At 36.9% G+C, this 26,711-nt stretch overlaps 5 protein-coding genes and 1 pseudogene across 5 annotated transcripts; 4 read left to right on the top strand and 2 right to left on the bottom strand.

Annotated features, from left to right (window-relative positions):
* Window positions 1-761: 761 nt before the first annotated feature.
* BNAA03G48960D lies at window positions 762-2,413 on the top strand. Its single transcript, XM_013882755.3, has 5 exons — window positions 762-1,131; window positions 1,293-1,448; window positions 1,760-1,855; window positions 1,955-2,075; window positions 2,147-2,413. The coding sequence occupies exons 1-5, from the start codon at window positions 874-876 to the stop codon at window positions 2,308-2,310; spliced, it is 795 nt and encodes a 264-aa protein (XP_013738209.2). The 5' UTR covers window positions 762-873; the 3' UTR covers window positions 2,311-2,413.
* A 367-nt stretch (window positions 2,414-2,780) lies between these two features.
* Window positions 2,781-4,581, top strand: BNAA03G48950D. Its single transcript, XM_013882754.3, has 4 exons — window positions 2,781-3,031; window positions 3,831-3,903; window positions 4,040-4,261; window positions 4,354-4,581. Exons 1-4 carry the CDS (start codon window positions 2,880-2,882, stop codon window positions 4,402-4,404), a joined length of 498 nt encoding a protein of 165 aa, XP_013738208.1. The 5' UTR covers window positions 2,781-2,879; the 3' UTR covers window positions 4,405-4,581.
* Window positions 4,365-9,192, bottom strand: LOC106444700. Its single transcript, XM_013886146.3, has 15 exons — window positions 8,695-9,192; window positions 8,487-8,608; window positions 8,319-8,407; window positions 8,206-8,241; window positions 8,034-8,127; window positions 7,909-7,951; window positions 7,701-7,801; window positions 7,558-7,622; window positions 6,989-7,482; window positions 6,822-6,906; window positions 6,127-6,225; window positions 5,486-6,054; window positions 5,279-5,414; window positions 4,990-5,193; window positions 4,365-4,917 (listed from the first exon to the last, which is right to left on the bottom strand). Exons 1-15 carry the CDS (start codon window positions 8,907-8,909, stop codon window positions 4,804-4,806), a joined length of 2,466 nt encoding a protein of 821 aa, XP_013741600.2. The 5' UTR covers window positions 8,910-9,192; the 3' UTR covers window positions 4,365-4,803.
* Window positions 9,193-9,874: 682 nt separating this feature from the next.
* On the bottom strand, window positions 9,875-12,555 carry LOC106444699 (annotated as a pseudogene).
* Window positions 12,556-13,085: 530 nt separating this feature from the next.
* On the top strand, window positions 13,086-15,460 carry LOC106444698 (S-type anion channel SLAH2). The gene is made up of 5 exons (XM_048764105.1): window positions 13,086-13,185; window positions 13,308-13,683; window positions 13,913-14,683; window positions 14,837-14,868; window positions 14,955-15,460. The coding sequence occupies exons 2-5, from the start codon at window positions 13,315-13,317 to the stop codon at window positions 15,274-15,276; spliced, it is 1,494 nt and encodes a 497-aa protein (XP_048620062.1). The 5' UTR covers window positions 13,086-13,185; window positions 13,308-13,314; the 3' UTR covers window positions 15,277-15,460.
* A 1,593-nt stretch (window positions 15,461-17,053) lies between these two features.
* On the top strand, window positions 17,054-17,759 carry LOC106442794 (heat stress transcription factor C-1-like). The gene is made up of 3 exons (XM_013884438.1): window positions 17,054-17,290; window positions 17,365-17,560; window positions 17,674-17,759. Exons 1-3 carry the CDS (start codon window positions 17,054-17,056, stop codon window positions 17,757-17,759), a joined length of 519 nt encoding a protein of 172 aa, XP_013739892.1.
* The last annotated feature ends 8,952 nt before the right edge of the window (window positions 17,760-26,711 follow it).

The following is a 26,711-nucleotide window of genomic DNA, read 5'->3' as shown; positions in this document are numbered from 1 at the left end:
ATTCTCTGAATATTTTTAATAAACTACAGATGATGTCTGATATCCTTTAAAAATATTTTCCGAGCCTCCGGCTTCCTCAAAGAATTTCGTAATACCGAAATTAGGGTTTTCGCCCAACTTCGGGTTTTCCCGTCGTGCTTCAATCCCGTCGTGCTTGCTTCCCGTCCTGCTTAATTCCCGTCCTGCTTCCGACTTATAATGTCTTCAGAATAATATTTTACTGATACGGAGATATTCCGAGAAAACTTCGTGATGAAGAAACGTCAGTCTTCAAAAACGTCGAGCTTCTAAACCGTCGTGCTTCCAAAAATGTTATGCTTCCAAAACAGCCTTCTGATCAATCTAACACTTTTCTAACCATGGTCCAGCAGCTTATGGTTCACCCATGATCAATTCTTCGACCATCCATTGCCCGCGGTATGACCACTACATAATTTTTTTTTTATTTTTTTAACGGGTTTCTACATTATTAATTTTAATCAATTATCTAATTATATAAATTAAAATTTCGTTTTTATTTTTTAATTTACTTATACATTTTATTCATTAAGAGTATAAACGATATTAACCACTCTAACTTTTAACGTGAGAGTTCGATTCCAAAAACTTACTTCGCAAATAATAGTATAGATTTATATGTATCTGTATTTTTTGTTATTATTTGGACCGCTTGCAGTTGTTCCGTATGTTCAAATTCGTAGAATTTGTTTTTTGTTTTGTGACGAATGTAAATTCTGGTCATTCAGATTAAATTTTCAGGTAGACAAACAAATTGAAAATGTTAAAAAAGAAAAAAATTGTGGGCCCATTGGGCCTAGATATTGGAGCTTGTAGCTTAGCAAGAAGCTGAGGACATGGTTAGTCCACCAGAAAATGGCGTTTCTCTGTTCATCGTCTCTTCCTTCATGCTCTGTCGCCATTTTCAGCAAGTCAAACACAGATGGAGTCCGGTCTTCTCCTTCCTATAGGCTCCGGTTACGTCCTATCTCCGCCTCACACATTCTTGCTCCAGCGATCGACAGGTCAGCGATCGTCATATCCGAAACAGTGTCTGAGGACGAGCTTTGGGCTGCAGCTTGCCTCCGCGTGCGGACCTTCAACGAACTCAACCCTTCTTCTTTCAATATCCAAGTCAGTTCTTCTCCCTATTACATATGTTTGGTATCTTTGGTTTTGGACTTTGGGAGTGTATATATACATATTCAAGAAGTCTTGAAAGTGTTTCTCTTTGATGGGTTTTATCCTTATGTTCTTGAGCTGATATTACGTTTTGCTGTTTAAGTTTCTTTTAGGATCACAGAAAATACTTGGCGGAGCGTGAGTTCGAAGCGCTTAAGGAGAGAGTTTCAGGGAAGAGGGAAGGTTTTACGAGGGTGTCCTGCGTAAATGCTACTCTTCCACTATCTCAACTATCAACCTCTTCTGAGGATTTATGCTCTGCATGTAAGGTCTGTCTTTTCATTTGCTCATCTTGTATTATTACCAGTGGCATCCCAGTAGAGTTAGTATAATAGAAGACTTTTTTTCAAGGGACTTTGAAGAGGCTTCCTTTCATAAATGTGAGGGCAGGATCAGCCTTTAAATTTTAAGTATTATACACAATTTAGTAAAAAAATTAATAAAATTTTGTTTTTAAAAATTTGGAGGTTTTGTGTTTATTTACATTTCCTCTTAAAAAATTTGGGTTATATAGACCAATATTTCATTGTTGCTTTGGGGTTTGATATGGATTTGTGCTATGCTTCATCTGTTTCTTCAGTATTCTGATGGGATAGAAGACAGAGTTGTGGTGGGGAGCCTTGATCTTAACCAATGCCGTTGGCTTCCTGATGAAATCGCTGGAACAAAACCAGAGGTATGTATTTGATGTTACCAAACTTTGTATATAACAAAAAAACAAAAAAAAATCTTCAATGTGATAGTAGACAAGCTTATAGTCCTTTTTGTTATATAGGGGTTTAGTGTGGATTTTGCGAGGGCATACTTGAGCAACGTCTGTGTTGCGAAAGAGCTGCATCGTAATGGAGTTGGTTACAAGCTCATTGAAAAGTCCAAAGTAGTTGCTAGAGAATGGGGTAAGAACTTTTGATTATAATAGTACACTTCAAAAATGGACTTAGAAAAGGAGTTGTGATATTGGTTCCAGGAATAACGGATATGTACGTGCATGTGACGGTGGTCAATGAAGCAGCGAAGAGGTTATACATGAAAAGTGGGTTCGTGCAAGAGAGCGCTGAGCCGGCGTGGCAAGCTCGGTACCTTAACAGGCCACAACGGCTGCTCCTCTGGCTCTCTCTCCCTACTTCATGATTCATGTCCAAATGTAAATCTTTTCATAATTAAATTTGTGTAAATTTCCTTGGTAATCAATTAAAAAACTTTATATAACTCGCAAACATAATCACCTTTTATTTCAAGCTTGTAATTTTTTTTATTGTCTTAAAATCAATTCCTTGCACATATCTGATGTTTTAACCAACATTGTAGCTTATTAACTTGCATAAAAAAAATTGTTTGAGAAAGGCCCTTAAGTTAATGATTTATTAATACTTTTACACCAAGAACTTTAGGATTTGAATCATAACAATATGGTGCAAATTGGAATTATTTGTCATTGGTCTTTATATAGCACTAACAAATTCTATTAGAATAAAATAATAATAGATTAATGTTAAACATATTCTTGGTGTTAGTCCAGTGTCTTGTATAATCAAGTCACCCTTTAGAGTTTTTAATTAAATAATGGATAAGATTTAAGATATTTTATGTATTTTATTCTTTGGTTATTGGTGGGTCTAAAACGGCGGCGTGTTAACTGGAGTTTGGTAACTAATCCTCCAAAAAGAATATAAAAAACAGAGAAAGGCGCGTGGGAAAATATGAAAGGCTTAGAAATGGTGGTGACGTCGTCTCTCTCTTCAACGCCGTCTATCTTCTTCTTCTCCCTCGGAGCTGCTGATCCTCAAGTTTCTTCTTCCAGTCTCCATGGACGCCTTACGATTCCTTTGACTCCCTATTCCTCTTCTCTAGTGTAAGTTTCTATCTGAAATCTATTTCTCTCTCCTTGTCGAATTACATTTCTCGGTTTCTCATATGTTTTGTGGAAAGTTTTGAACTTTCGGCATGAACAGCGTATGTAGTAGTGTTCTGTCTCGTTATTTTTCAAATTCGTGTTGTGGGTTGTGATTTTCTGTAGCTACGCGCCATTAAAGTGTCTGACTTTGAATCCTTTTCTCTGTAACTGAATGTTGGATCAATGGTTTTTTACCGTCTCTAATGTTTGGTCAAGATTTTTTCTTGTCAGTGGGTAATGCCTCAGTCTCAGATGATGTTTTTTTTTTGTAATGTTTGGTTAACATTTTTTGTTTTCTGGGAGCGGTTCACTTTTACATATATCACACTTGTGATGTGAATGTGTTTGCTCTTGCGTTTGGGATACGTTTACTTATTGGTAACCATCTCATTCACTTTCTTTGGTGTATGTCAAGTTTGGCATACCGAATTGGTCGTTATTTTATTCATGAGATAAGCGTTCCTCTTATCCCGCATTGCATGTTCTACGTTTGTTCCCTTGTATTCCATTTCCAGCTTTATTTCTTCTCCTTTTTTGCTTCGTCTCTTGAATTATGTTATGATATTTTTCAATTTGACATGGTAATAAGTCACGAGGGAGAAAGTATTCAAGCTTAGTTTTTATCTATTATTTTCCCATGTGAGCCACTTCAAGGTTACATCCAATTCAGGAGCCATTGGTCACATGTTACCATTGCTTTTGATAATAAGATATCTTCAACTATATTATTCATCCATAACTTTTTGTGGTCTCTCAGAAAGGGACTAAGAAGACACCAAGATGCAACAAGATCCAGAGGTGGAGCAGTTCGAGTCCTAGCTAATCCAAATGTATGACCTTTCTGACCATTTTGCTCTGATAGATTAGCTTTTCCATTTGCAAAACAAGAACATTTCACTTTCTGGTTGTTGAGTCTTTCGATAGTATAGTTTATAAGTTTCTGCCCATGCCTGAGTGTTTGTGTAGGCATCTCCTCCTCCAGGAAGAGTAAAGGCAAAAAAGGAGGTAATCATGGTAGACCCTCTTGAGGCCAAGCGATTAGCAGCGAAGCAAATGGAAGAGATCAAAGGCAGCGAGAGGCAACAAAGAAGGCGTGAAATAGAGGCTATTAACGGAGCCTGGGCAATCATAGGACTCACCATTGGCCTTATAATCGAAGCCCAAACGGGGAAGGGTATCTTGGCTCAGGTTTGTTTATATTCTACACTTCCTCACTATTGCTTAGAACTAGAAATAAGACTTTTTTACTGAAGACTCTGTGTTGTATTTTATAACTGCAGTTGGTTGGTTATTGGTCTTCGCTTCTGCATCTATTCACTCCATCAACATAAGAGGCTCCCAACTGTACACAATCAAACCTGACCATTTGGTTTACTCTATAGTTTCTTCTGATGTTTGTTCATGTAAGTTGTTTAACACTCTCTACTCCACGGCTATGTCTATGTGCAGATCGTAAGATGGATACACAAATTATATACAATTAAAAGAAGTGAAACAATGTTGCAAGATATGTTTGGTCTATCTTATCTTTAAAATCTGTGAAATATAAAAATGAGGCTTGACAAAAACAGCTAAATTTTGTATTAATAATAAACAAGAGATAATTAACTGTACATGTTTTATTTACAAAATCTCCAGAATTAAAGTTTAATAGTATGATAATACTATGAAATATTACTCATAAAGATGAAAAATTTGTAGAAAATGTTATCAGGAATTTGTTGGGGTTACTAAAGGAAGTAAGAGAGCTGTTCCTGCTTCCTGGAGCCTCCTTCTCCATACAATTCATTCCACTGCTTCAGTTCATTCATTCCTGCTCCTTCTGCTGCAAAACTAGCAGCAACCTGCAAAAATGCAAACCAATTAGCTTTTGAAGCACAAGATCATCAAACACAAACTAAGTGCCTTAAACTTACCTGGCTTTTAGCTACTCTCATGTCTTCCATGCTCAAAGCTCTCAGCGTTATCACTCTCTCCTCAGATGCTTCTTCTTTTGCTTCAGTTCCCTCTTCACTACTACTCTTCTCTGCCTCCTCTCTCTTCTTCCTCTCCTGGTCTTTCAAGCACTCATGCTTTATCAGCTCCCTCACTGGTCTATATGCAGCTGTTGTGCAAAAGTTCTGTTTGTAATAACATTCACCATAGTCAGTCCATGAAGAGAAGATAATGGTGTTGGTTAAAGTGAGATGAGGATTGTGGTCAAACCTTGAGATCACTTCCACTATAGCCATCTGTCATCTGTGCAAGCTCATGGAAATCAAGATTCTCTGTCTTCTCTTTTGACAGTAAAGTTCTCAAGATCTTCTCCCTGCTCTCCACCGATGGAAGACCAACCATGATTCTGCCTCCCAACAAAAACATGGAGTTAGCACAACTCAAGCTCAGGGTTTCAAGTGAAAAAGATCCACTAACCTTCTCTCAAACCTCCTAATGATGGCTTCATCAAGATCAAACGGCCTGTTTGTTGCAGCAAGAACGAGAATCCTATCACTTGAACTCGACATAAGCCCATCCCAATGCGTCATGAACTCGTTTTTAATCTTCCTCATAGCTTCATGCTCTCCAGCTCTAGTCCTCTGCCCCAGCATGCTATCCACTTCATCAACAAAGATAATAGTCGGAGACACTTTAGCTGCAAGTGTGAACAAAGCTCTCACATTCTTCTCGTCTTCTCCAAACCATTTTGAAGTGATTGTGGACATAGACACGTTTATGAAACTAGCTCCAGCTTCGTTCGCTATAGCTTTCGCCATCATGGTTTTACCGGTGCCAGGTGGTCCAAAGAGGAGGATCCCTCTGCAGGGCTTGAGAAGGCCTCCTTTGAACAGGTCAGGCCTACGGAGAGGAAGCATGACAAGCTCTTGAAGTGATTCTTTGGTTTCGTCTAGTGAACCTATGTCAGCAAACGTCACACCGATCTCATCTGCAGGGATAACCTCTGGTCTTATGCGCTTCTCGAATTCATTATCAGGTGGTACCTCCTACAAAACCGAACCTGTAATGTAACGCAAACACATTGACATATGAATGTTGAATAGTATGTTTTAGCTTACGTTTACAGGTACTTTTGGAGGCAGGGGACATTCATTCTTTTCTGAAGGAGTCGTCTCAGATTTGAGCTCACTGTTTATCATCCCTTCACTTTCTTCTCCCTGCACCAGAGCCATAAACATATCAGCCATCTTAATATTTCAAAAGCACATGGTCAGAATTAGTGCTGGGCAATCAGGTTTTCGGTGCAGATCGGTTCGCCTTATTAGGATTTCGAGTTATTCGGATTGTGGTGTTTAGGACTCGTTTAGGAACCGGACATTTTTCGGATTGGATCATTTCGGGTATGTTGGGTTTGGATTGGGTTTCAATTTATTTTTATGAAATCTGAATTGGAACCAAAATAGAAATAGTTATGGTTTGGTTTGGTTTGGGTTTAAAGTCGAAAAAACAAAAAAAAAACTCCGAAAATCCCATTTAAACCCCAAAAATTGAAATATTCTAATTTGGGGTTTTTAATATTTTTATTTATAAATAATATAAAAAGTTAAAATTGTTTAATATTTTATCGTATTTCGAATATTCAAGTGCTCGTTTGGTTCGCTGTTCGGGTTTGGTTTTGATTTCTCAGGATTAGAAAAATAGGAACGTTTGGGTTTTTGGTAAATTTTGGTCCAGTTCCGATTTGTCTGCTCGATTCCAGTTCGGTTTTCGGGTTTAAGATAATATGCCCAGGACTAGTCAAAACTGTTAATACCTTGGAGTCAGAGTTTCTGTCCATCTTCAAGGAGTTCCCATGACAACTATGACCTTCCTGGAATATACTCAGTCCATGGGATAAGCTGTTGCAATATCATTTAATCAGTTTAGCTTAAGAAAGGTGAAAACTTGTTGTTCTGAAGAGATAATTGTTCTTCTTAGTACCTGTTGGAAGATATTACAAGCCTCCCGTTTTTGTACTCAGGTTCTTTGTTGTTCATCAGATGGTAAGAGATTGCAGTAACCACAATCTCCTCAATGTGACTGCTTAGGAACATGGTATCTGCATGGCATACCGAACCTAAGTCATCACATTCTAAATCATTAGCCGCAAGAACCTCAGCTATGTGGTTCTTGTTGTCCTGGAACTGAATCAGTTTCATGTCGTCTTCAAACCGAGTTTTCCAGCTCATGAGTTGAGATTCATCCTCTGGAGGTCTGATCTCGATGTTGTAAGGAAACAAAGCGGAAATGCCTTCTCCTACTTGTTGGCAGTCATCTTCAGGTTCTAATAGTCTTGAGCCGAGAAGTAAAACAGGTCCAGAAAGCTTAGACAAGAGCTTCTGGAACAGTTTGTAGAACCTTTCTGACTGAAGAAGCTTCTCAACGTCCCTTAGGTATATTATAATAGGATTGGCTTCCGAAACCGAAACCAAGACCTGTAAAGATAACAGTGTTCAGTTTAAGAGTTGAACTGAATCATTCCATGATGATTTTGACTTTTGAGGTATTACCTTGTAAAGTGACTGAAGGAAAAGTCTCTCATCAAAACACAAGTTTGTACTGCGTTTGCTTGAAGCTATAGAGGTATAGACAACCACAAATGAACAAGAGATCTAAGAATCTGAAGGTTAATACAACTAAGACGTTTCCATACCTGAAACAGAAGTTCCAGAACGGGATGATATACTACTGATATCAGAAGCAGCAGAAGCATTTCGCTTGAGTTGCGGAGGATGACTTGAACCTTCAAAGCCCCTGGTACTTCAAAGGAACTAGTGAGCTTACATAAAACAGATAGAGCTATACCGTCAAGAGAGTTTTAAGATACAAAAAGAAACCAAGCAAGACAAGCACCAATGTACCTTGAGGTAAGATCGTTGCCACTAGTGAGCCTACGCAAGGTCCCTGCCATTTACAATAATGCTCACACTTGAGATTCATTAGGAACAAAAAAAAAAAATTCTAAGACAATTGAGAATGTATGTACCTCTTGGTTGTTCCCTTTGGGTGAGCATAGAGAAAGATCCCACTAGATTCGACATTTTGTCCAACGTCAGCTCAGAAATAGACCTCTTGTGAGACTAGCAAACAGTAGATAAGAAATAAACACACAGTCACAAATGTATGCTACACTAACATAAGATCACAGAGTAACATACAGGTTCCTTCTTGACGCATCCGTACTTGCTTTGTATCTGTATCAAAAGATAAAAGCTTACAAAAGCTACTCTTTACATGGCAACTTCTAAAACTATATGGGATTAGTTATCACCTTAATAGAGAAGTCTGTTACATCTAGTAGTAATAGTTTCGATTCAAAGTAATGAGCCAATGCTTTTGCTAGCATTTGCTGATAAAACTCTGCCAAGAAAATAAAATAAAATTACACAAAACCATTGAGGAGACTGAGGTATGAATACAAAAGGGGAGAGATGTTAACCTGCAGGTCCAGAAAGTAAAATAGCCTTACTTGCAGGTGCAAGATTACGAGTGTGCTTGGAGATATCGAACTGCTTTAGGTGAACATAAGCTGCATTTGTCAATAAAAGCCGAGTTTTCTCGCTGCAACATGATTAAAGCGAAGCATTGTGAGTATAGTAATATAAGCAAATGCTTCTTTCTTGATACACAAGAAATGTTGATGTTACCTTAGGAAATAAGGAAACTCGTCGAAAGTGACACCACTCTCTCTTCCATCAACAATCTGCCTCACCAACTCTTGCTCAATCTTTTCTCCCGTAAGACCATCTTCTGCAGATACCGAGCCGTTTGCCCATTTACCTAAACCTTGACCTGATGCTAGCCCGAGTCCTAAACCAACACCGACCCCTAACGCTGAGAACAACACGCTCTTCTGCTCCATTTCTGCCAAACAAATCCTTGAACCAAACGCAAAAGCATTCCCTGATTAAAATGTTGTCTTTTTGTTTTTTATTCTCAAATAACTCAGTTTTATTGGGTGAATAAGGATTTGGTGGACGATAGAGAATACAAATAGGTGTGATATGTGTAGGACGATCGTTCTCTATCTATAGAAATGCTTTCATTAGCTTTTATGGTCGTTAACCCTTTTGCCGGGAAATATCAACCATTTTGGAATATTTTACCCCAAAAAAAAACCATTTAAAATGTTTCTAATAAAAATAGGAAAGTAAAACTATTAAGGAAAAACTGTTTTTTTAGAGCAAAAAAATAGTAACTATGTCCATTTAGACTAATCTATATTTTGTGTCATATTTTCCTATAACACCCTTTAATATTTTTGAAAATAAATTTAATAAATAGTTTTACTAACAAATTTTTTTAAAAAAAATAGTAACTTTTGATAAAATACCTATATGAACTTAGTGATATTTTTTCTAGTTATAAAAAGTTAAAATTATAAATTTCATATTATGTTCTAAATAAAGTAGAAATGACATTCTACGAAGTAGAAAACGAAATCTACTTTTTTCATTGAATCTACAATGTTTAGAATACGTGATCTACGTAAATAGGAGTATTCTAAAAATATTTAGAATACACATTCCGCGCTTAACCTATCGTTCTAAAATCTTTAGAAATCAAAATCTACACATTAATATAAATCTAAAACACGTAGAAACCGACTTCTACAGCTTTACTATAAATCTAAAACATGTAGAAATCAAAATCTAAACATTACTATAATTCTAAAAAACCGTAGAAACCGATTTCTACATATTAGTTGTATTCTACGGATAAGAAATCAGTTCCTAAAAATATGGAAACAAAATATTTGGGAATATTCACTTTTATATTTTTTTTTTTAAAATAAAAAAACGAAAAAGGAACAAAAAAATATAAAAAACGAAAAAAGAATAAAAAATTACAATTTTAAGGGCATTACTGCTATTTTGAAAAAAATTAGTCTAATGGGATATAAAGTAGTATATATTAGTATAAAGGGACATAGTTACCATTTTTTTGCTCTAAAAAAACAATTTTCCCAACTATTAATTAGAGTTTGATAAAATTAACAAATAACAAGACTAAAAGATTAATACAAGTATACAACTTTAAAAAAAACTTAATGGAATAATTATATTTAATTTGTTAGGAAACAAATAGTTATTTATTTTCACTCTTCTTTTTTCACATAATGGGATTTTTAGTCTTGTAATAAAAGTGATTGCGTCACATTATATAAGTTTTTTTTCTTAACAATGGAGATACTTTCATAGGGGAGGAGAAGAGAAGAAACAAAAGCTAGTGAGTGAATCCCACCATGAAGACATAAAGAAGCTTGTTTTTTTTTTTTTTTGATCAATCATAAAGAAGCATTCTCTTTCATTTTTTAACAAAAGAAGTTGGTTCAGTTCAAGAAACAGAACGGTTTAAAGAGAAAACATAACTAGAGCCAAAAGGTTACAGATTCACTACGTCATGTAACATCAAAAGCCATCACCAGTGGCACTCTACATATATATACTAGATTTGGTTCCCTCATTCTAATATGATGGGCTGATCTTTTGTAGACCCTTCTTGAGTTTCAGCCGTTGGAGCTTTGTCACATTCCTTACTTTTTATCCTCGTGTCCACCACCTCCTCAAGAACAGGATCATAGCCTTGTGCAGCAGCAGGGTCTAGCTTGAAAGAACCAGGTGGAACTTTATGAGAAAACCTCTGCATTTCCCCCGGACAGATGATCTTGATGAGTCCATGCTGCTCAACACGGTTTAAAACCGACTCAAATCCTTCAACTCTCCCCATATATGCCACTGAAATGCCTAGTTTATCGTCAAACTCGGTGATAACTTCCACAAGGTCGTACCTATAAGGAGGGTCAAGCAGATCCGAGTGACACTTCCAGCTTATATCCCAATCTCTGAAAAGAGCCCATGTTTCACCCTTTCTTGGGTTCACTATGACACTCTTGTCACATTTGATGTTGTCCATCTCATGAGCAAACAACAGGTGGCTTTTGATCTCTGTATCTCCATATTCAAACCTCCCACAAGCACTGGAAAGAATTGATTTCTCTTCCTTTGTAGTTTCCACATGTTCAAGTAATGTCACCTGCAGACTAAACTGAGAGCTAAAGATTCTCCTGATCTGAGCATAGATCCTTGGCATGTCATCTCTAGGGTCATATAAAGCCCATACTTGATCTACAGCAAAAGAGCTCATTGACTTGCCAAAACCATTAAACTTTTTATCAGGACAAGTTAACGGTTTAGGATCCTTGTCACTTTTATCTTTGCAGACAGTTTCTCCAATGTCTCCATCCTTTGAAGCACAAGCCAAATCTGCTTCTTCAGGTTTATGTTTTTTAGCTGGAGGAGTAAGAGAACCAGCACCATTATCATGCTCAACCTCATGGTTGGATCTCTTTCTAGTCTCTGCATTTTGCTTTGATCTTTCATCTAACACCATCTGCTTCAGTTGAAGCTCTTTCATCCTTTCTTCTAGTGTCTTCTCCCTAATCTCAAGATCTTTTCTCTTCAGTTCAGTCTCCTCTCTCCATCTATCAGCTTCTTCTTTCTGTTTCAACTCAAACCTCTCCTCCTTTCTCTTCAACTCAGCATATATCACCTTGATAGCCTCCTCAAGTGAGCTAAGCCTCTCTATCTTCACTCTTTGTTTCACATCAAAATATTTCTCTGCCTTCTCTAACCCACACAACTTCTCATGGATTGACTCAAAAACCAACTTAGCCTCATCTTTCTTCTTTTCACACTCACTTGTAACATCTTCAAGTTTCTTTCTCACTGCTACTTCAGTTTGTCTCTCAATCACCAATCCCAAGAGAGATGCTTCAAGAACCTGAATCATATCAAAGTCCATCTCTTTCTCCTCCAACACTCTTGATTTCTCAGAACAGACTTCTCAAGCAAAGCAACTTCCTTCTCCCTAGATTCAACTACTCTAAGCCGTTCTTCCTTCTTCTTCAGCGACTCTACCATGTGATCAATCTGAAGCGAAAGATTGAGAAAAGATGTAGCCTTTTCCTCAATCTGCTCTAGGGTTTTGAGAACACCCTCACTGTTTAGGTCTGTAAAGTCTGAATCTTTTTCCATCACCATGATCTCTGAGCCGTGAAACCATAAGCAAAAACAAGGATGGGTCATCAAAGAAGGAACTTTTCATGAACAATGTAAACAAAGAAGACAACTAAATAAACAACCTCTTAACGTCGGCGGCTCTGTTTATTCTCCGGCGTGTCTGCACCGGAAAACAGTAGATATTCCGGTTACTTCCTCGCTTTTTCCGACCGGGAGATAAAAGGGATTTAGGCAAACGAAAAGTCAAAAAGACAAAACCTGTCTTTTTTTGTACATTCAGATACTTTTTTGTAATAAAGAAGGGATGATCTTTAATTGCTCTTTACCTGAAAATGGAGGGAGGAAGAGACTTGTGTTGCATTCTCTTTCATACTCAAAATGTATACACAACTTTCTTTCCTAATCGTTAGATGGGATTGTTTTTAGCCGTTAGATCATCTTGAGAGCTGAGAAAGGATCAACTAATGGGCTTTATAGGAACGAGTCAGCCTATTTAAGCACATTTCGAATCAGTAGGCCCAGTAAAAGTATACAACAACCAAACTCTATTATCTTAAGTAGTAGTGCACAGACGCGGCAAAACGAGACTGAAAAGGCCAAACCGTATTTTTTTGTTTTATTGTGTTGACTTGGGAGTCAAGGAACATTATCTTTAATACTCCTTCTCAATTTCTTAATCTAATTATTTGCATATTTTTATCATCGTAATCTATTCTTACCGTTGTTATATTTTTGCATTAATAGTTTCTTTTAGCAAATAGCTTGGGACACATTTCAGATAAAAATCACCGGTTGATGAGACCGAGAGATCCGTTTGGTTGTACAGAACCAATAAAATAAATTAAAAGTGAATGCAGACAAAGCCTTGCTGGTCAGAACACAACTGCTTGAATAAAACAAAAAATACAAAGACATAAAACTTTTATTTTTCTTTGGACAGCTCAAAAACTTAAACAATAGAGAACATTCTGGTCTTTCGGTGGACTTATTTGACTTGACATATATAGCAGCCACTACCCACTGCCCAGTGCCCACACATAAACATTATTACTCCTGTGCTTTGTAGTGATCAGATCTACATCTTGTCTGTTTCCATCACTTCTCTCTTTATTTTCTGTAAGTATATATGGTTTATATGTTATATACATGATCCAATTAGATAGCAGTGTGTATCTTCAATGTGACGTTTTTTATTTAATTTATATGTGTGTTTCTGTAATTTTTATGTACTAAACCAGAGAAATTATGAATAATCCAAGATCGGCTAGTCCTTCAGTTTCTCTGGCAACCTCAGATCTATTAGACAAACAACGTCAATCGAGTCATGGAGAGTTCACACGACTAGACAAACGAATGGGAGGGAGAAGGATGACGTTTCACTCCAAGTCTATGCCTAGAGGTTCCATGTTTCTTGGCCAAGAAGCTTCTAGAAACTCCCATGACAAGAGGTTTGACCTATTCAGGACCATGTCAGGGAAACTCGAACGTCAGATCTCGAATTTACGTGGAAAACCCATTGACAGATCATTGCAAGAGGATAAAGAGATCACTGAATCTTTAACCGCTGATAGATTCTTCGACGCTCTTCAAGGCCCTGAACTTGATACTCTCAAGGTATTAATATTTTTGATTAAAAAACATAGTTTAAATATTAAAAATATCACAGTTTTAAAAATAAATGTATGAATATGAATAAAATAATTAGTTTTAAGTATTAAACTAGGTAGGAAAAAAATTAGGTATTAAAAAAATTTAGTTAGTATGTTTTTATGGAATTTTGTTGTTATTCTTGCTTTTTAGTTACTTGAATTAATGGTGTCTTAACAAATATATGAAAGAACAGGAGAAGGAGAAGATAGTTCTCCCTGATGACAAAACGTGGCCGTTTCTTCTTCGGTTCCCAATCACATCGTACGGGATGTGTCTTGGAGTAAGCAGTCACGCCATCATGTGGAAGACCTTAGCAACCACAGACGCCGAAAAGTTCTTGCACGTGACGCAAGTGGTCAACCACGTGCTCTGGTGGATCTCTCTCGTCCTCCTCATCGCTGTCTCCATCACTTACCTCTTCAAAACCATCTTCTTCTTCGAGGCGGTCCGCCGCGAGTTCAGACATCCCATCAGAGTCAACTTCTTCTTCGCTCCCCTCATAACAGTCCTCTTCTTGGCACTTGGGATCCCACATTCCATCACCTCGAGCCTTCCCACTATACTTTGGTACTTCTTTATGGCTCCAATCTTGTTTCTTGAAATGAAGATTTACGGACAGTGGATGTCTGGTGGACAACGACGCCTCTCCAAAGTTGCTAACCCTACAAATCACCTTTCTATTGTTGGTAACTTCGTTGGAGCACTTCTTGGAGCATCGATGGGGTTAAAAGAAGGACCGATGTTTTTCTTCTCCATAGGGTTGGCTTATTATATGGTCTTGTTTGTGACTCTGTATCAGAGACTTCCCACGAACGAAACCTTACCTAAAGAGCTTCATCCTGTTTTCTTCCTCTTTGTGGCTGCACCGGCCGTCGCTTCCATGGCTTGGACCAAGATCTCTGACTCTTTTGATCTCGGTTCGCGTCTAGCTTACTTCGCCTCCTTGTTCTTGTGCTTCTCTCTGGTAATTTTCTATATTTAATTTAACACATGTAGTCATAGTGAGAATAGAGCAAAGTTTCTTGCGTCACAAGAAATGATAACAGTGAGAACAGAGCAAAGTAGCTTGCGTCACAAGAAATGTTACCAACTTCACTACTTGTGGTTCTTGTTTCAGGTTGTTCGGATTAACTTTTTCCGCGGATTCAAGTAAGATACTTCTCTAACTGATTAGAAGAGTCTAGAGATCAAATAAATTAGATGTTATCTGATATATCTATATTGTGACATGTTAGATTCTCGCTAGCTTGGTGGGCTTACACGTTTCCGATGACGGCCGTGGCCACCGCGACGATAAAATACTCAGGGGAAGTCACCGTAGTAGCAACTCAGATACTGTCGGTTTTATTGTCGGGAGCAGCAACGCTGACGGTGATAGGTGTCCTGGTAATGACGGTGGTGCACGCTTTTGTCAAATGTGATCTCTTCCCCAACGATGTCGCCATTGCAATAAGTGCAGAGCAACCAAAGCAGAAGAAATGGTTCAAACAGCTCAAGGTTTTGGATCCGGAAGATAATCAAATAGATGTAGAAGCCCCTCCTTTATTAAATGCATAGTGTCACACGGATTAAATAGCCCAATGATTCAGCTTAGAGGTGTGAACCAAAGTATAAGCAATTTATAATAAAGCATACAAGAAAAAATGTAAGGATCTAGTCTCCGACAATGATACAGGGTTGCTGCTTTGTCAGACTTAAGCTGGGGAGTTTCACTCTCACAAGTATCATCTTTTCTCATGTCTTTGACTATAGCATGACGCAGGGTTAAGCAAGACGAATAGTTTTCTTGAATGTTATACTACCAAGTGCAAGCTACACCTTGGCGAAGACTATGATGGATATCTTAGTTTCCACTTTGTTTTTCGGAGGCTCCGGAGAGCTTTTTATTCGAACGTCTTTGTGCATTTCTTTTTCCTAGTTGCATTTCTCTTTCATTTATACAATTTTTATAAATTTGAAAGTATGACAGTGTTTTTATCTTGATAATGTGACAGTCCTTTTAGCAAAAAAAAAAAAAGTGTGTTAAAAGAAGCCTATAAAATATTAAAATAATCATGTCAAAAAAATATATTAAAATAATCATATGGGCCCATTATATGGGTTAGGGTTTTGTTTTAGGTTTCAACTTTCAAGCACATATGATGTGATCATGGAAAGCACCAAGGAATGAAAGTATGAACCTGATTGTAGTTGAGTATGCAACATTGAAGAATGCTTGGAAACAAGAAGAATACATTAGTCTTGGCGGAAACTTGATCATCCTAGACAGCTTAACCATCATTCAAGCTACTCCACCTTCAAGCTGATCATCATCTAGGCAAGTAGCTTGTGTGTGCTCTTTTCCTAACTTTTGGTTTTGTCCCATTGGATTTTCCAAAGAAAGGTTTTTAACAAGGCCACAAGTCTACTTCTCTTATCTCCTAGATAATTGATCTTGGTCTGTCCACATGAAGACTTTATGTTATCTTTTAAGCTATGCTTTTATGTTATTTAGTTTTCAAAAACTCTAGTCTTTGTTGTGTTTCTAAGGAAGCCTTTGTCTTTATTTCCCTTGTATTTTCGAGACCTTGTGCATGTACAAGGCTTCTCCTTTATATTCTGGTTGTGACCCCCTTGTAGAAACATCCAATCTTTTTATCAAAACCTTTGTTTTCTCTTTTCTTCTTGCTTGTCGAGTTGAATGAGTGTTGGTGTGTAATATCCAACTTCTGGTGTGTGATATCCAGAGACTAAGGGCTCTAGTTTGGTGTGTCATATCCAATCTATTGCCTAGGAGTATCAAGGAGCCTTTCCGCAGCCTCTTGTGTCATCATTCGATCCACATACCTTGAGAAACTTGAGTCTTTTGATTCGTTTCTGCAAAGATTATCCCATATGTTCCAGAGCATCATCCTACGATCTCATTAACATATAAAACTGTTTTGAGATATTGTATGAAACATTTCAACCACACAAACATAAAACATCCCAAGGTAAATATTGTTGCTCTATCGCTATTTTGCTATTGTTTTGTAGACTTTCTCTACCAGATATCTGATAGGAATCAATTTAAGATTGTATGTTGCTCTATCACTATTTTGCTATTGTTTTGTAGATTTTCTCTACCAGATATATGATATGAATCAATTTAAGATTGTTTTGCACATTTTCAAGTGAGGAACTTCGAATCATGCTGTGTATTTTGTCTTATTGTAGATCGAAAGTCATCTTTGTTTCTGTCTTAGAGGAACTATAGTATTTGAGAGCTTTGTGGCTTTGGTTTCGAATCATGCTTATTTCATCTTTGATTTTGCTTCTGTTTGGTTTAATATGTATTCCTTGATGTAGATTTGAGATGGCGTTTACAAGAGAAGAAGCTTTTGATCGCGTCCAACTCAGAGACCTTAAACACAGGGTCTTTGATTTTGTGAAAAAAGCATATGTGATTGTGAATGATCCTTCAACAGATTCAATGATCTTGTGGGGTCCCAACGGCAACAGTCTCATAGTGCAGAGACCTCTTCCCCTAGAATATACTGAATTCTTTCTTTTCCACTCTGGAGCTCTAAGCATGGAGAGATTTGTAACTTATGTAAGTCTCTTTCTTTTTCCTTATCATCATAGTTTCAAATAAGCATGAAGTTTGTTGTTGTTATTGTTGTGTAGGGTTTTACAATGACTGTCTCTGGATCACAAGTGGAATATGCAAATGATGATTTTGTGAGAGGTCAACCCGAACGTTTAGAAAAGATATGTGAACCCTTTGTGGCAAGGTTGAAACAAGATAATGAGTTACGGTTAAAACTAAATAATGGTGAGCATCCTATATTGGAATTTGATGCTGGTTGGGTTCTTATCCATGGTCTTAATGAGTTTGTATTATGTTTTGTCTTTTAAATTTTAGATCGAAAGCGCCAATGGCAAGAGTACCGTAGTTATGGGATGTCATTGAAATCTTCAAACATATATATTCAGTGGTAGATGATCCTGCAACGAACTCATTCATCTCGTGGGGATCCAATGTGGCGCAGCGTATCAACGGTAACTCAGCTCAAATCTAAAGATTTAGGTTAAATCTTTAGAGACCTGACTTCTTGAATCGAAGAACTTAATCAAATTCGATACAAGGCTCTCGTATTGACGACAGAATCGAATCAATGCAAGGCTTTAGAGAAACTCTAGTTTATTATCTTTCAAAAACTAATTATCAAAAGCACAATTAGAATGCCTTATATAGGCTATTAGGGTCGGTTTATAAACCTCCAAACCCTTGACTAAATAGGAAAACTTATAAATAAGAAAAGACATTATAACTTATCTAATAAAAGGAAATCACATAAAGCCGTTGAGAAACAAACGTTGCTTGTTGGTGAAGCAATCATGATGCTGCATCAGGTCCCCCGGGGTGAGAAAGATTCGACCTCGAATCGTGGATGGCGTCTGGAGGAACATAACGCGACAAGTACTTCACGTTAAACACATCAGACGTCGTAATGTCAGCCGGTAATTGCAGACGGTAGGCGTTATCATTGATGCGTTCAAGTACTTGAAGAGGACCAATCTTCTTTGCTTTAAGCTTGTTGTAGGCATGAGCTGGCATCCTGTCTCTCGTGAGAAATGCCCATACAAGATCACCGACTTCAAACACAAGACGCCTGCGATGAACATCAGCCGCAGCTTTATATTTTGAAGCCGAAGCTTCCAAATTCGTGACCACCTGTCCATGAACCTTAAGTATATCGTCAATTAAATCATCAGCCCCTCCATGAAGTCGTACGCGATCAGGGAGAGTAGCAAGGTCAAGTGGCCCACGCGGAACAACAGCATATATAACTTGGAACGGGCTAAACCCAGAGCTACGGTTAAGTGCACGATTGTGTGCAAACTCTGCTTGAGGCAGTTTAGAATCCCATGACTTTATAGAATCGCCGACTAAGCAACGAAGTAAGTTTCCCAAAGAACGATTAGTAACTTCAGTTTGACCATCTGTTTGAGGATGATACGCCGAACTCATGTCAAGAGTAGTTCCAAGCATCTTCCACAAAGAACGCCAAAAATATCCCAAAAAACGAGAGTCACGATCAGAGACTATGGACGTTGGTAATCCATGTAAACGGTAGACTTCCCGAAAGAATAAGGTAGCAACTTGGAGAGCATCAGTAGTTCGCTTACAAGGAATGAAGTGAACCATTTTAGAAAAACGATCAACCACCACAAAGATCGAATCAAAACCCTTTTGAGTACGCGGAAGTCCCATCACAAAGTCCATACTAATGTCTGACCATGGTTGTGTTGGTACAGGTAGAGGCAAATAAAGACCAGCGTTGGTGGCATGACCCTTTGACGTTTGGCATGTAACACACCGTTCCACGTACCGTTCAACGTCATGGCGTAAAGATGGCCAAAAATAAGAAGTGGAGACGAGGTGTAAAGTTCTATCACGCCCAAGATGACCTTCATTATGTATCTCAGAGATAAGCTTGAGTCTAAGGCTCGAATCCGGAATGCATAAACGATCCCCACGAAAAAGGAAGCCATCGTGAAGTGTATAATCACGCGAGAGGCCAGACTGAACTTCGGCCAGAACTCGACCAAAGAAGATATCCGATGGGTAAAGATCAGCAAACGTTCCCAAGCCCGGAACAGAGACATGAAGAACAGTCAACAAGTTATGGCGTCGACTCAAGGCATCTGCTACGCGGTTGGAAAGACCTGAAGTATGCTTGATCACAAAAGTAAATTGCTGTAAGTAAGCAACCCATGCAGCATGTCTTGCAGAAACTTTATCCTGGCTGCTAAGATGCTTGAGTGCATCATGGTCTGTAAAAAGAACAAACTCCTTATGAAAAAGGTAATGTCGCCAATGCTTTATAGATTGCACCACTGCATAGAACTCGATGTCATAAGTACTATAACGCATGCGAGCACCACTGATCTTCTCGCTGAAGAAGGCTATAGGACGACCACGCTGACTTAGAACCGCACCAATCCCCGTTTTAGAGGCATCACAATGAAGCTCAAAAACTTGAGAAAAATCTGGAAGAGCAAGAATCGGCGCAGAACTGAGCTTTCTTTTGATTGCCTCAAAGGCCATATCAGCCTCGGCAGTCCAAACAAACTGACCTTCTCGACGAATACAATCAGTTAAGGGCGCCATTAAGCTACTGAACTGTGCAACAAACCGTCGATAAAAAGATGCCAGACCGTGGAAACTGCGTGTTTCAGTAAGCGTTGACGGAGTTGGCCATGTTTTAATTGCTTCCACTTTGCTGGGATCCACGGCTAGCCCACTTGCAGAGACGATATAACCAAGGAAGTGAACCTGAGAAGAACCGAACTCGCACTTCTTCTTGGTGGCGAACAATTTATCACGACGGAGCACAAGGAGAACTTCGCGCAAGTGGTCCAGATGCTCGGCCAGAGTCATGCTGAAGATTAAAATATCATCAAAATAGACAACCACGAACTTCCCTATAAAAGGGCGCAGAGCTTGATTCATGACTCGCATAAACGTGCTTGGCGCATTTGATAACCCAAAGGGCATCACAAGCCATTCAAAAAGTCCTTCACGAGTTTTAAACGCCGTTTTCCATTCATCTCCTGGACGAATCCTGATTTGGTGATAGCCACTCTTTAGATCGAGTTTCGAGAACACGGACGCAGCCCCAATTTGATCTAATAAATCATCAAGGCGAGGGATTGGGAATCTGTAACGAACTGTTATTTTGTTGATAGCGCGACTGTCAACACACATTCGCCAAGAACCATCCTTCTTAGGTATTAACAATGCGGGAACTGCGCAGGGGCTTAGACTTTCTCGTAAGAAACCCTTGACGACGAGTTCTTCCACTTGTCTTCGGAGTTCTTCGTGTTCATTAGGACTCATGCGATAATGAGCTCTGTTCGGGAGTACTGCATCGGGAACTAGATCAATGCGATGTTGAATATCACGGAGAGGAGGAAGGCCAGATGGCAAGTCATCGGGGAAGACATCTTGAAATTCGTCAAGTAAAGCTGTAAACGCGCTAGGGACTGATGGAAGTGTCGTGGGTGGCTCTGTAGCTAACAGAATAAACACAAATCCTTCTTCCCGAAGTGTAGCTTCAAACGGTTTGCGTTGCAGAATTAACGCGGGTGAGGATGGTAAGCTCTGTTTCTCTGGTAACGACGGCTGGAGAGTAAAATTACGATTTTGAAAACGAAAACTGTAGGTATTGAGGTAGCCGTCATGTTGAATGCGACGATCGAATATCCATGGTCGGCCAAGAAGCATATGGCAAGCATCCATGGGCGCAACATCACAGTGAATTTGATCTTTATAAGAATCACCAACCGAGAATGAGATCATTGCGCGACGAGTGATCAGTAAATCTGTCTTTTTGTCTAGCCAGGCAAGCTTGTAAGGATAAGGGTGAAGTTCTGTAGCCAAGCTAAGTTTGTTCACAACATCCTCAGCCACCACGTTTTCACTACTACCAGAGTCAATAATGAACTTGCAGACCTTTCCTCCAATGGTACACTTAGAATGAAAAAGATTTTTGCGTTGAGGATTCTCATTGACGCTATGAGGAGCAAGACAAACTCGGCGAAGCATTAATGCGGTACCAGTGTCCGCTGTTAGTACTTCAGTATCATCGACGACGTCGGGAATTTCTTCATCATAAACGACTTCAACATCGTTACCTGCTGTGTCGAGAAGAAGACCACGACGGTTCCGGGTAGGGCAGTTCGCCTGTCGATGGCCAATTTCTCCACAAGAGAAGCATCGAAGGGAACTTGGGCGTGTCTGTCGAGTATCAAGTGGTACAATGGCCGTCTCTGTTTTAGCAGAGGATGTATCATCACTTGCGACTGGAGCTGTTGGTAACGGAGTGGTACGAACGGGACGAGATGACGTCCAGGACAAGCTACCCGTTTTTGTTTGAGCTTCAATTGTGACTGCTTGCTGATGAGCTTCCGCCAGTGTGAGCGGGTTGAACAAGTTGATTGTATGCTGAATCTGTTGTCGAAGACCGGCAGTGAACCGTGCGACAAGTTGACGTTCAGAATCCTGTATGTCAACACGAGTCAGGAGTAAGAAAAATTCCGTAGAATAATCAGCAACAGAACGCGGTCCTTGACGAATATTATGTAGACGTTGGAACATAGTCTGATCATAATTATACGGCAGGAATTTTTTCTTCAGCTTTGACTTCAATTTATCCCATGAAACGATTTTTTGCTTGCCGAGACGAGCTCGCGTTGCTTCCTGTTGTGTCCACCATGCCGCTGCTCTATTTCGAAACCGCATGGTTAGAACAGGAACACATCTATCCATTGGGACTCTTTTGAATTCCAGAATTTCTTCAACCGTAACAATCCAATCAAGTAGTTCTTCAGCGGAGGAGTTGCCATGGAATTCAGGGATTTCTGTTTTAAATCCTTTTTCCCATTGAAAACCGTCATTATCTCCGGGGGCAGCTTCACGAACTACAGCACGGTTTTCTCGGAGTGGAGCAAAAGGATTATCGGCGAACAGGTTCTCATCTCTATCATCTTCTCCATCTGTTTGATTATCTTCATTATTGGCGGGTAGTGGGGCGTTGCGTTGAACGTTGAGGTTCTGAAGGGCGGCTGTGATGGTTTGCATCTGGGCTTGAAGCTCAGCGATTGCATCATGGGTGATTTCTGCTTCGGTTCGAACAGGTACGCGACGAGGTCTTGCCATGATGATCGAAAAAAAATTTCGAGGAGCGTAGCAAAGCTCTGATACCAACCTGGCGCAGCGTATCAACGGTAACTCAGCTCAAATCTAAAGATTTAGGTTAAATCTTTAGAGACCTGACTTCTTGAATCGAAGAACTTAATCAAATTCGATACAAGGCTCTCGTATTGACGACAGAATCGAATCAATGCAAGGCTTTAGAGAAACTCTAGTTTATTATCTTTCAAAAACTAATTATCAAAAGCACAATTAGAATGCCTTATATAGGCTATTAGGGTCGGTTTATAAACCTCCAAACCCTTGACTAAATAGGAAAACTTATAAATAAGAAAAGACATTATAACTTATCTAATAAAAGGAAATCACATAAAGCCGTTGAGAAACAAACGTTGCTTGTTGGTGAAGCAATCATGATGCTGCATCACAATGGCAAGAGTTTCATAGTGCTGGATCCTCAAAGATGTGCCTGTTATTGTTTCCCCTACAATTTACTTGAAGAATTTGTAAGTTTGTTTGTATGATTATTTTCCATACAAAAATATGAATCTACTTTGATTGATGTTTACTGTATTTTTTTGGTATGGTTTTACAAAAACAGTGTGTGGATCACAAATGGAATTTGCAAGTGAAAATTTTTGTGGCAGGTAAGATAAGCGAAAAGCATAAGCCAGCGATGATTGCATATAGTAAGAAATTTAGGGAGCGTATGGACGCTTTCAGACCAAATCCTGCCATGGAGAAGAGGCGACGTTGTCCAGCAAACTTAAAACTTTGGAGAGGCGATGTTGCCCCCATACATGGCCTCTCCAAAGTCGTCTGTCATTCATTGTTGTTGTCACGGTCGCTGGGAAATCTTTTAAAATATCAGTAGTGTTTTTATTTGTTCTTGACGTGCATAAACTCTTTGAAAGAAATCCTTCTCATGTAATCCGTACTAGGTTAAGATCTGCGCCTTACGCAGAATGAACATTATATATATAAGAATTATTTTATGTATTAAATATTTTTACATATTATGAAATAATAAATATATATTGAATAATTATATTAAATATATAATTAAATTGGTGTGAACATATAAATGAATTTTATTACACCAAAAAATATTTTTTTATATTTGATAGGATATGTAATTAAATTTAGATGATACTAACATACATAGTATATTTTAGTATATTTTTAATATAAATGTCTATTAAATGATGATTGATACTCATATTGTTTTTTTTATCATTTGTATCTTTTATAGAACAAATTTTAAATTACTGATAACAAAATTTTCATTGTGGGATAGTTTTAGTAATTTATATTTTTTTAAATAAGTTGTCAATGTTTGTTTAAAACTTTTATCAAAAAAATTGTTCAAAGTAAATTTTGAAACTAAAATATTTATGTATTTTATATGGTTTAGAGTTTAATTTAAAATGATATATATATATATATATATATATATTAATCTTAATAATTAATTAAATTAGACTTTTTACTTATATAATTTTGTAATCATTTGTATTTTATTATAACAAAAATTTTAAACCATGGATCACAAAATTTGAATGTGAGGCTTTTAACAGTTTTAGTAATTTATAGTCGTTTTTAAAAATTCAAAATATAACACATACAAAAAAATCAAAATTTTTATTATATGGTTATTGTGGATGTTTAATTTATTTAATAGTTTTAAATTAAACAAATATGATAGAAGATACACTAACTTTTTATCAAATCTTTATTATTCAAAATCATTAATTGTCATATATATACTTTAGCCACATTAGGCAATTCCGTAAATTTTATTTAAGGAAATAATAAAGTACATTAATAATAAATTTATTGTTAGTTTAATAAAAAACTTATTATATAATTAAATAGACCATCATATTTCTAAGGATTCTAAAAATCATACTAGTGATGACACGTGGCTACAAAAAGAAAATGTAATGTTTCTCAAATAATATATAGGGGATTACCATGTTCATCATTGATAGGCAAATCTTGTTTCTTGAATATCTTGTTTTTGTGCACGGTTGACAAATTCTAAAGCCAATAAATAATCTAAACTATTAAAACAGAAGTACAAAAATGAAATAACTCTTATTTTTCCTAAAATATTACCATCCTATGCCACTGGATTTAAATATCATTGTTTAAAAAATTATTAAACCATCTTAACTAAATTGATAGACTTAACCATATTACTAAAACCAATGATATTCCATAACAGCTCCAAACTAATATTACGATATCAATATTTACTTAACATCTCCTATTTTTCAGCTATTAAATTTCCTAATGCGACGTCAATTTTTTTATTAATTCCAATTTCCTTTAAAACTAATATATTCCAAATATCTAATGAACAAATTGTATATGTAATTATCGGTTATAGGAATATTCCTTCTATTGTACCACAACCCAACTTAAGTCTTTTTAATGTTACAAATCTAAAATATAATCGCAACTAACCAAAACAGTTTTTCGTAATAAATGTGTAAAATTTTATAATAAAAAATCACAATACCTATTCTCTATCTTATTAAGAACTAAAAAAATTGCTATTAATAAATAATGAAATATTATAAAACAATAGTATATAAACAAACAAATTGTTTGTTTTAGTTAATTCACCTTTAGTGTTATATATCTATGTTTCATTGCTAACTCATCATGATATATGTATATATACATATCTATATATTTGTATACATAACCGAGTAAAACAATTTGACAGTTTAAAACAATTAATAAAATTGATGCAAATAGGTCTGTATTGGTTAGTCGTAAAAATATATACAATCATGCATATAAGAAAAAATATGAATGATATAGAAATTAAAAACAAATACCTGCATAGGCGTGCGGGTCAGAATCTAGTATCTATTAAAACTAATGAAATGGGCCCATTATCTCGGTTAGGGTTTTGCTTTAGGTTTCAAGCACGTATAAAACCGTTTGAGCTATTGTCTGAAACATTCCAACCACACAAACACAAAACATGTCAAGGTATATATTGCTATTTCACCATTTTGCTATTGTTTTGTAGATAATCTTTACCAGATCTATGAATATGGATCAGTTTAAAGATTGTCTTGTACATTTTCGAGTGGAAAACTTTGAATCATGATGTGTATTTTAACTTATTGTAGATCGAAAGTCATCTTTGTTCGGTCTTAGAGGAACTATAGTATTTGAGAATTTTGTGCCTTTGGTTTCGAATCATGCTTATTTCATCTTTATTTTTGCTTCTCTTTGGTTTAATATGTATTCCTTGATGTAGATTTGAGATAGAGTTCACAAGAGAAGAAGCTTTTGATCACGTTTAAAAGTGTTTTTATTTTGCATTTATTGTCTTTTGAATTTTTAAGATTTTAATAATTCTTAATATTCGATATTATTCGGTTTAATTCGATATTTTATAGTAAGTATCACGCCTTTTTGAAAAAGGAGGCGAGGGGTATTACACGGATATTAAACCTATATATTTTGAATACAAAAAAACTTGAAAATATACCATGTCACACGAATAAATACATAAATGTACATGAAGATCATAAACTCGTCTTTGATATATATATATTACTATTTATTCTTACTTAGAGTTTTCAATATTTTTTCAATAATGTATATGTGTTGAGGTGTTTCAAATATTAACCATACAATAACAGCTTGAATTTTTTCTTTGTGATTTCTTAAATTCATGATCTAAAATTCCGTTCATCTTTTTTTCAAGATCAGTCTTTTTCGAAACTGTTTATCATAGGCCACACTAAGGAGATTGCTTATTGTATATCTTGTAATATTTACCAAGTAATATATTAAAATTACGATTATAAAAAAACGTTGCTATATATCTTTTTAATTTCACGTTACCTTTTACTTATCCAGATAAATTATGAAATCTTTTCACATACAATTTAGTTTAACAAAACGAAAAGTATAACAATATATATAAAGTAATAATAAAATACAAATGATAAGAAAATATTGGCATCGGCCTTATTGGTTTAGCCTTAAAAGAGTCTAATAAGCACTAAACCAAAGTCCAACCGACATGCTTTAAAGATACATAGCAAGCTACAAGAGGACACCTCAACACAGACATTATTGGAAAAACAGAAACCGGTTGATGTTTCATGTTTGAAATACTGATGCAGTTGGAATAGTTTGATTACAATGTCTTCTGGTGAAATTTTAGATCATGAATTTAAAAAATTACAACGAAAAAATTCAAGCTGTCATTGTATGTTTAATATTTGAAACACCTCAACACAAACATTACTGAAAAAATATTGAATATTCTAAGTAATTA

Source organism: Brassica napus, chromosome A3 (assembly GCF_020379485.1).
Source record: "Brassica napus cultivar Da-Ae chromosome A3, Da-Ae, whole genome shotgun sequence".
NCBI lineage: Eukaryota > Viridiplantae > Streptophyta > Magnoliopsida > Brassicales > Brassicaceae > Brassica > Brassica napus.
This window is presented reverse-complemented; position numbering and strand designations above follow the sequence as displayed.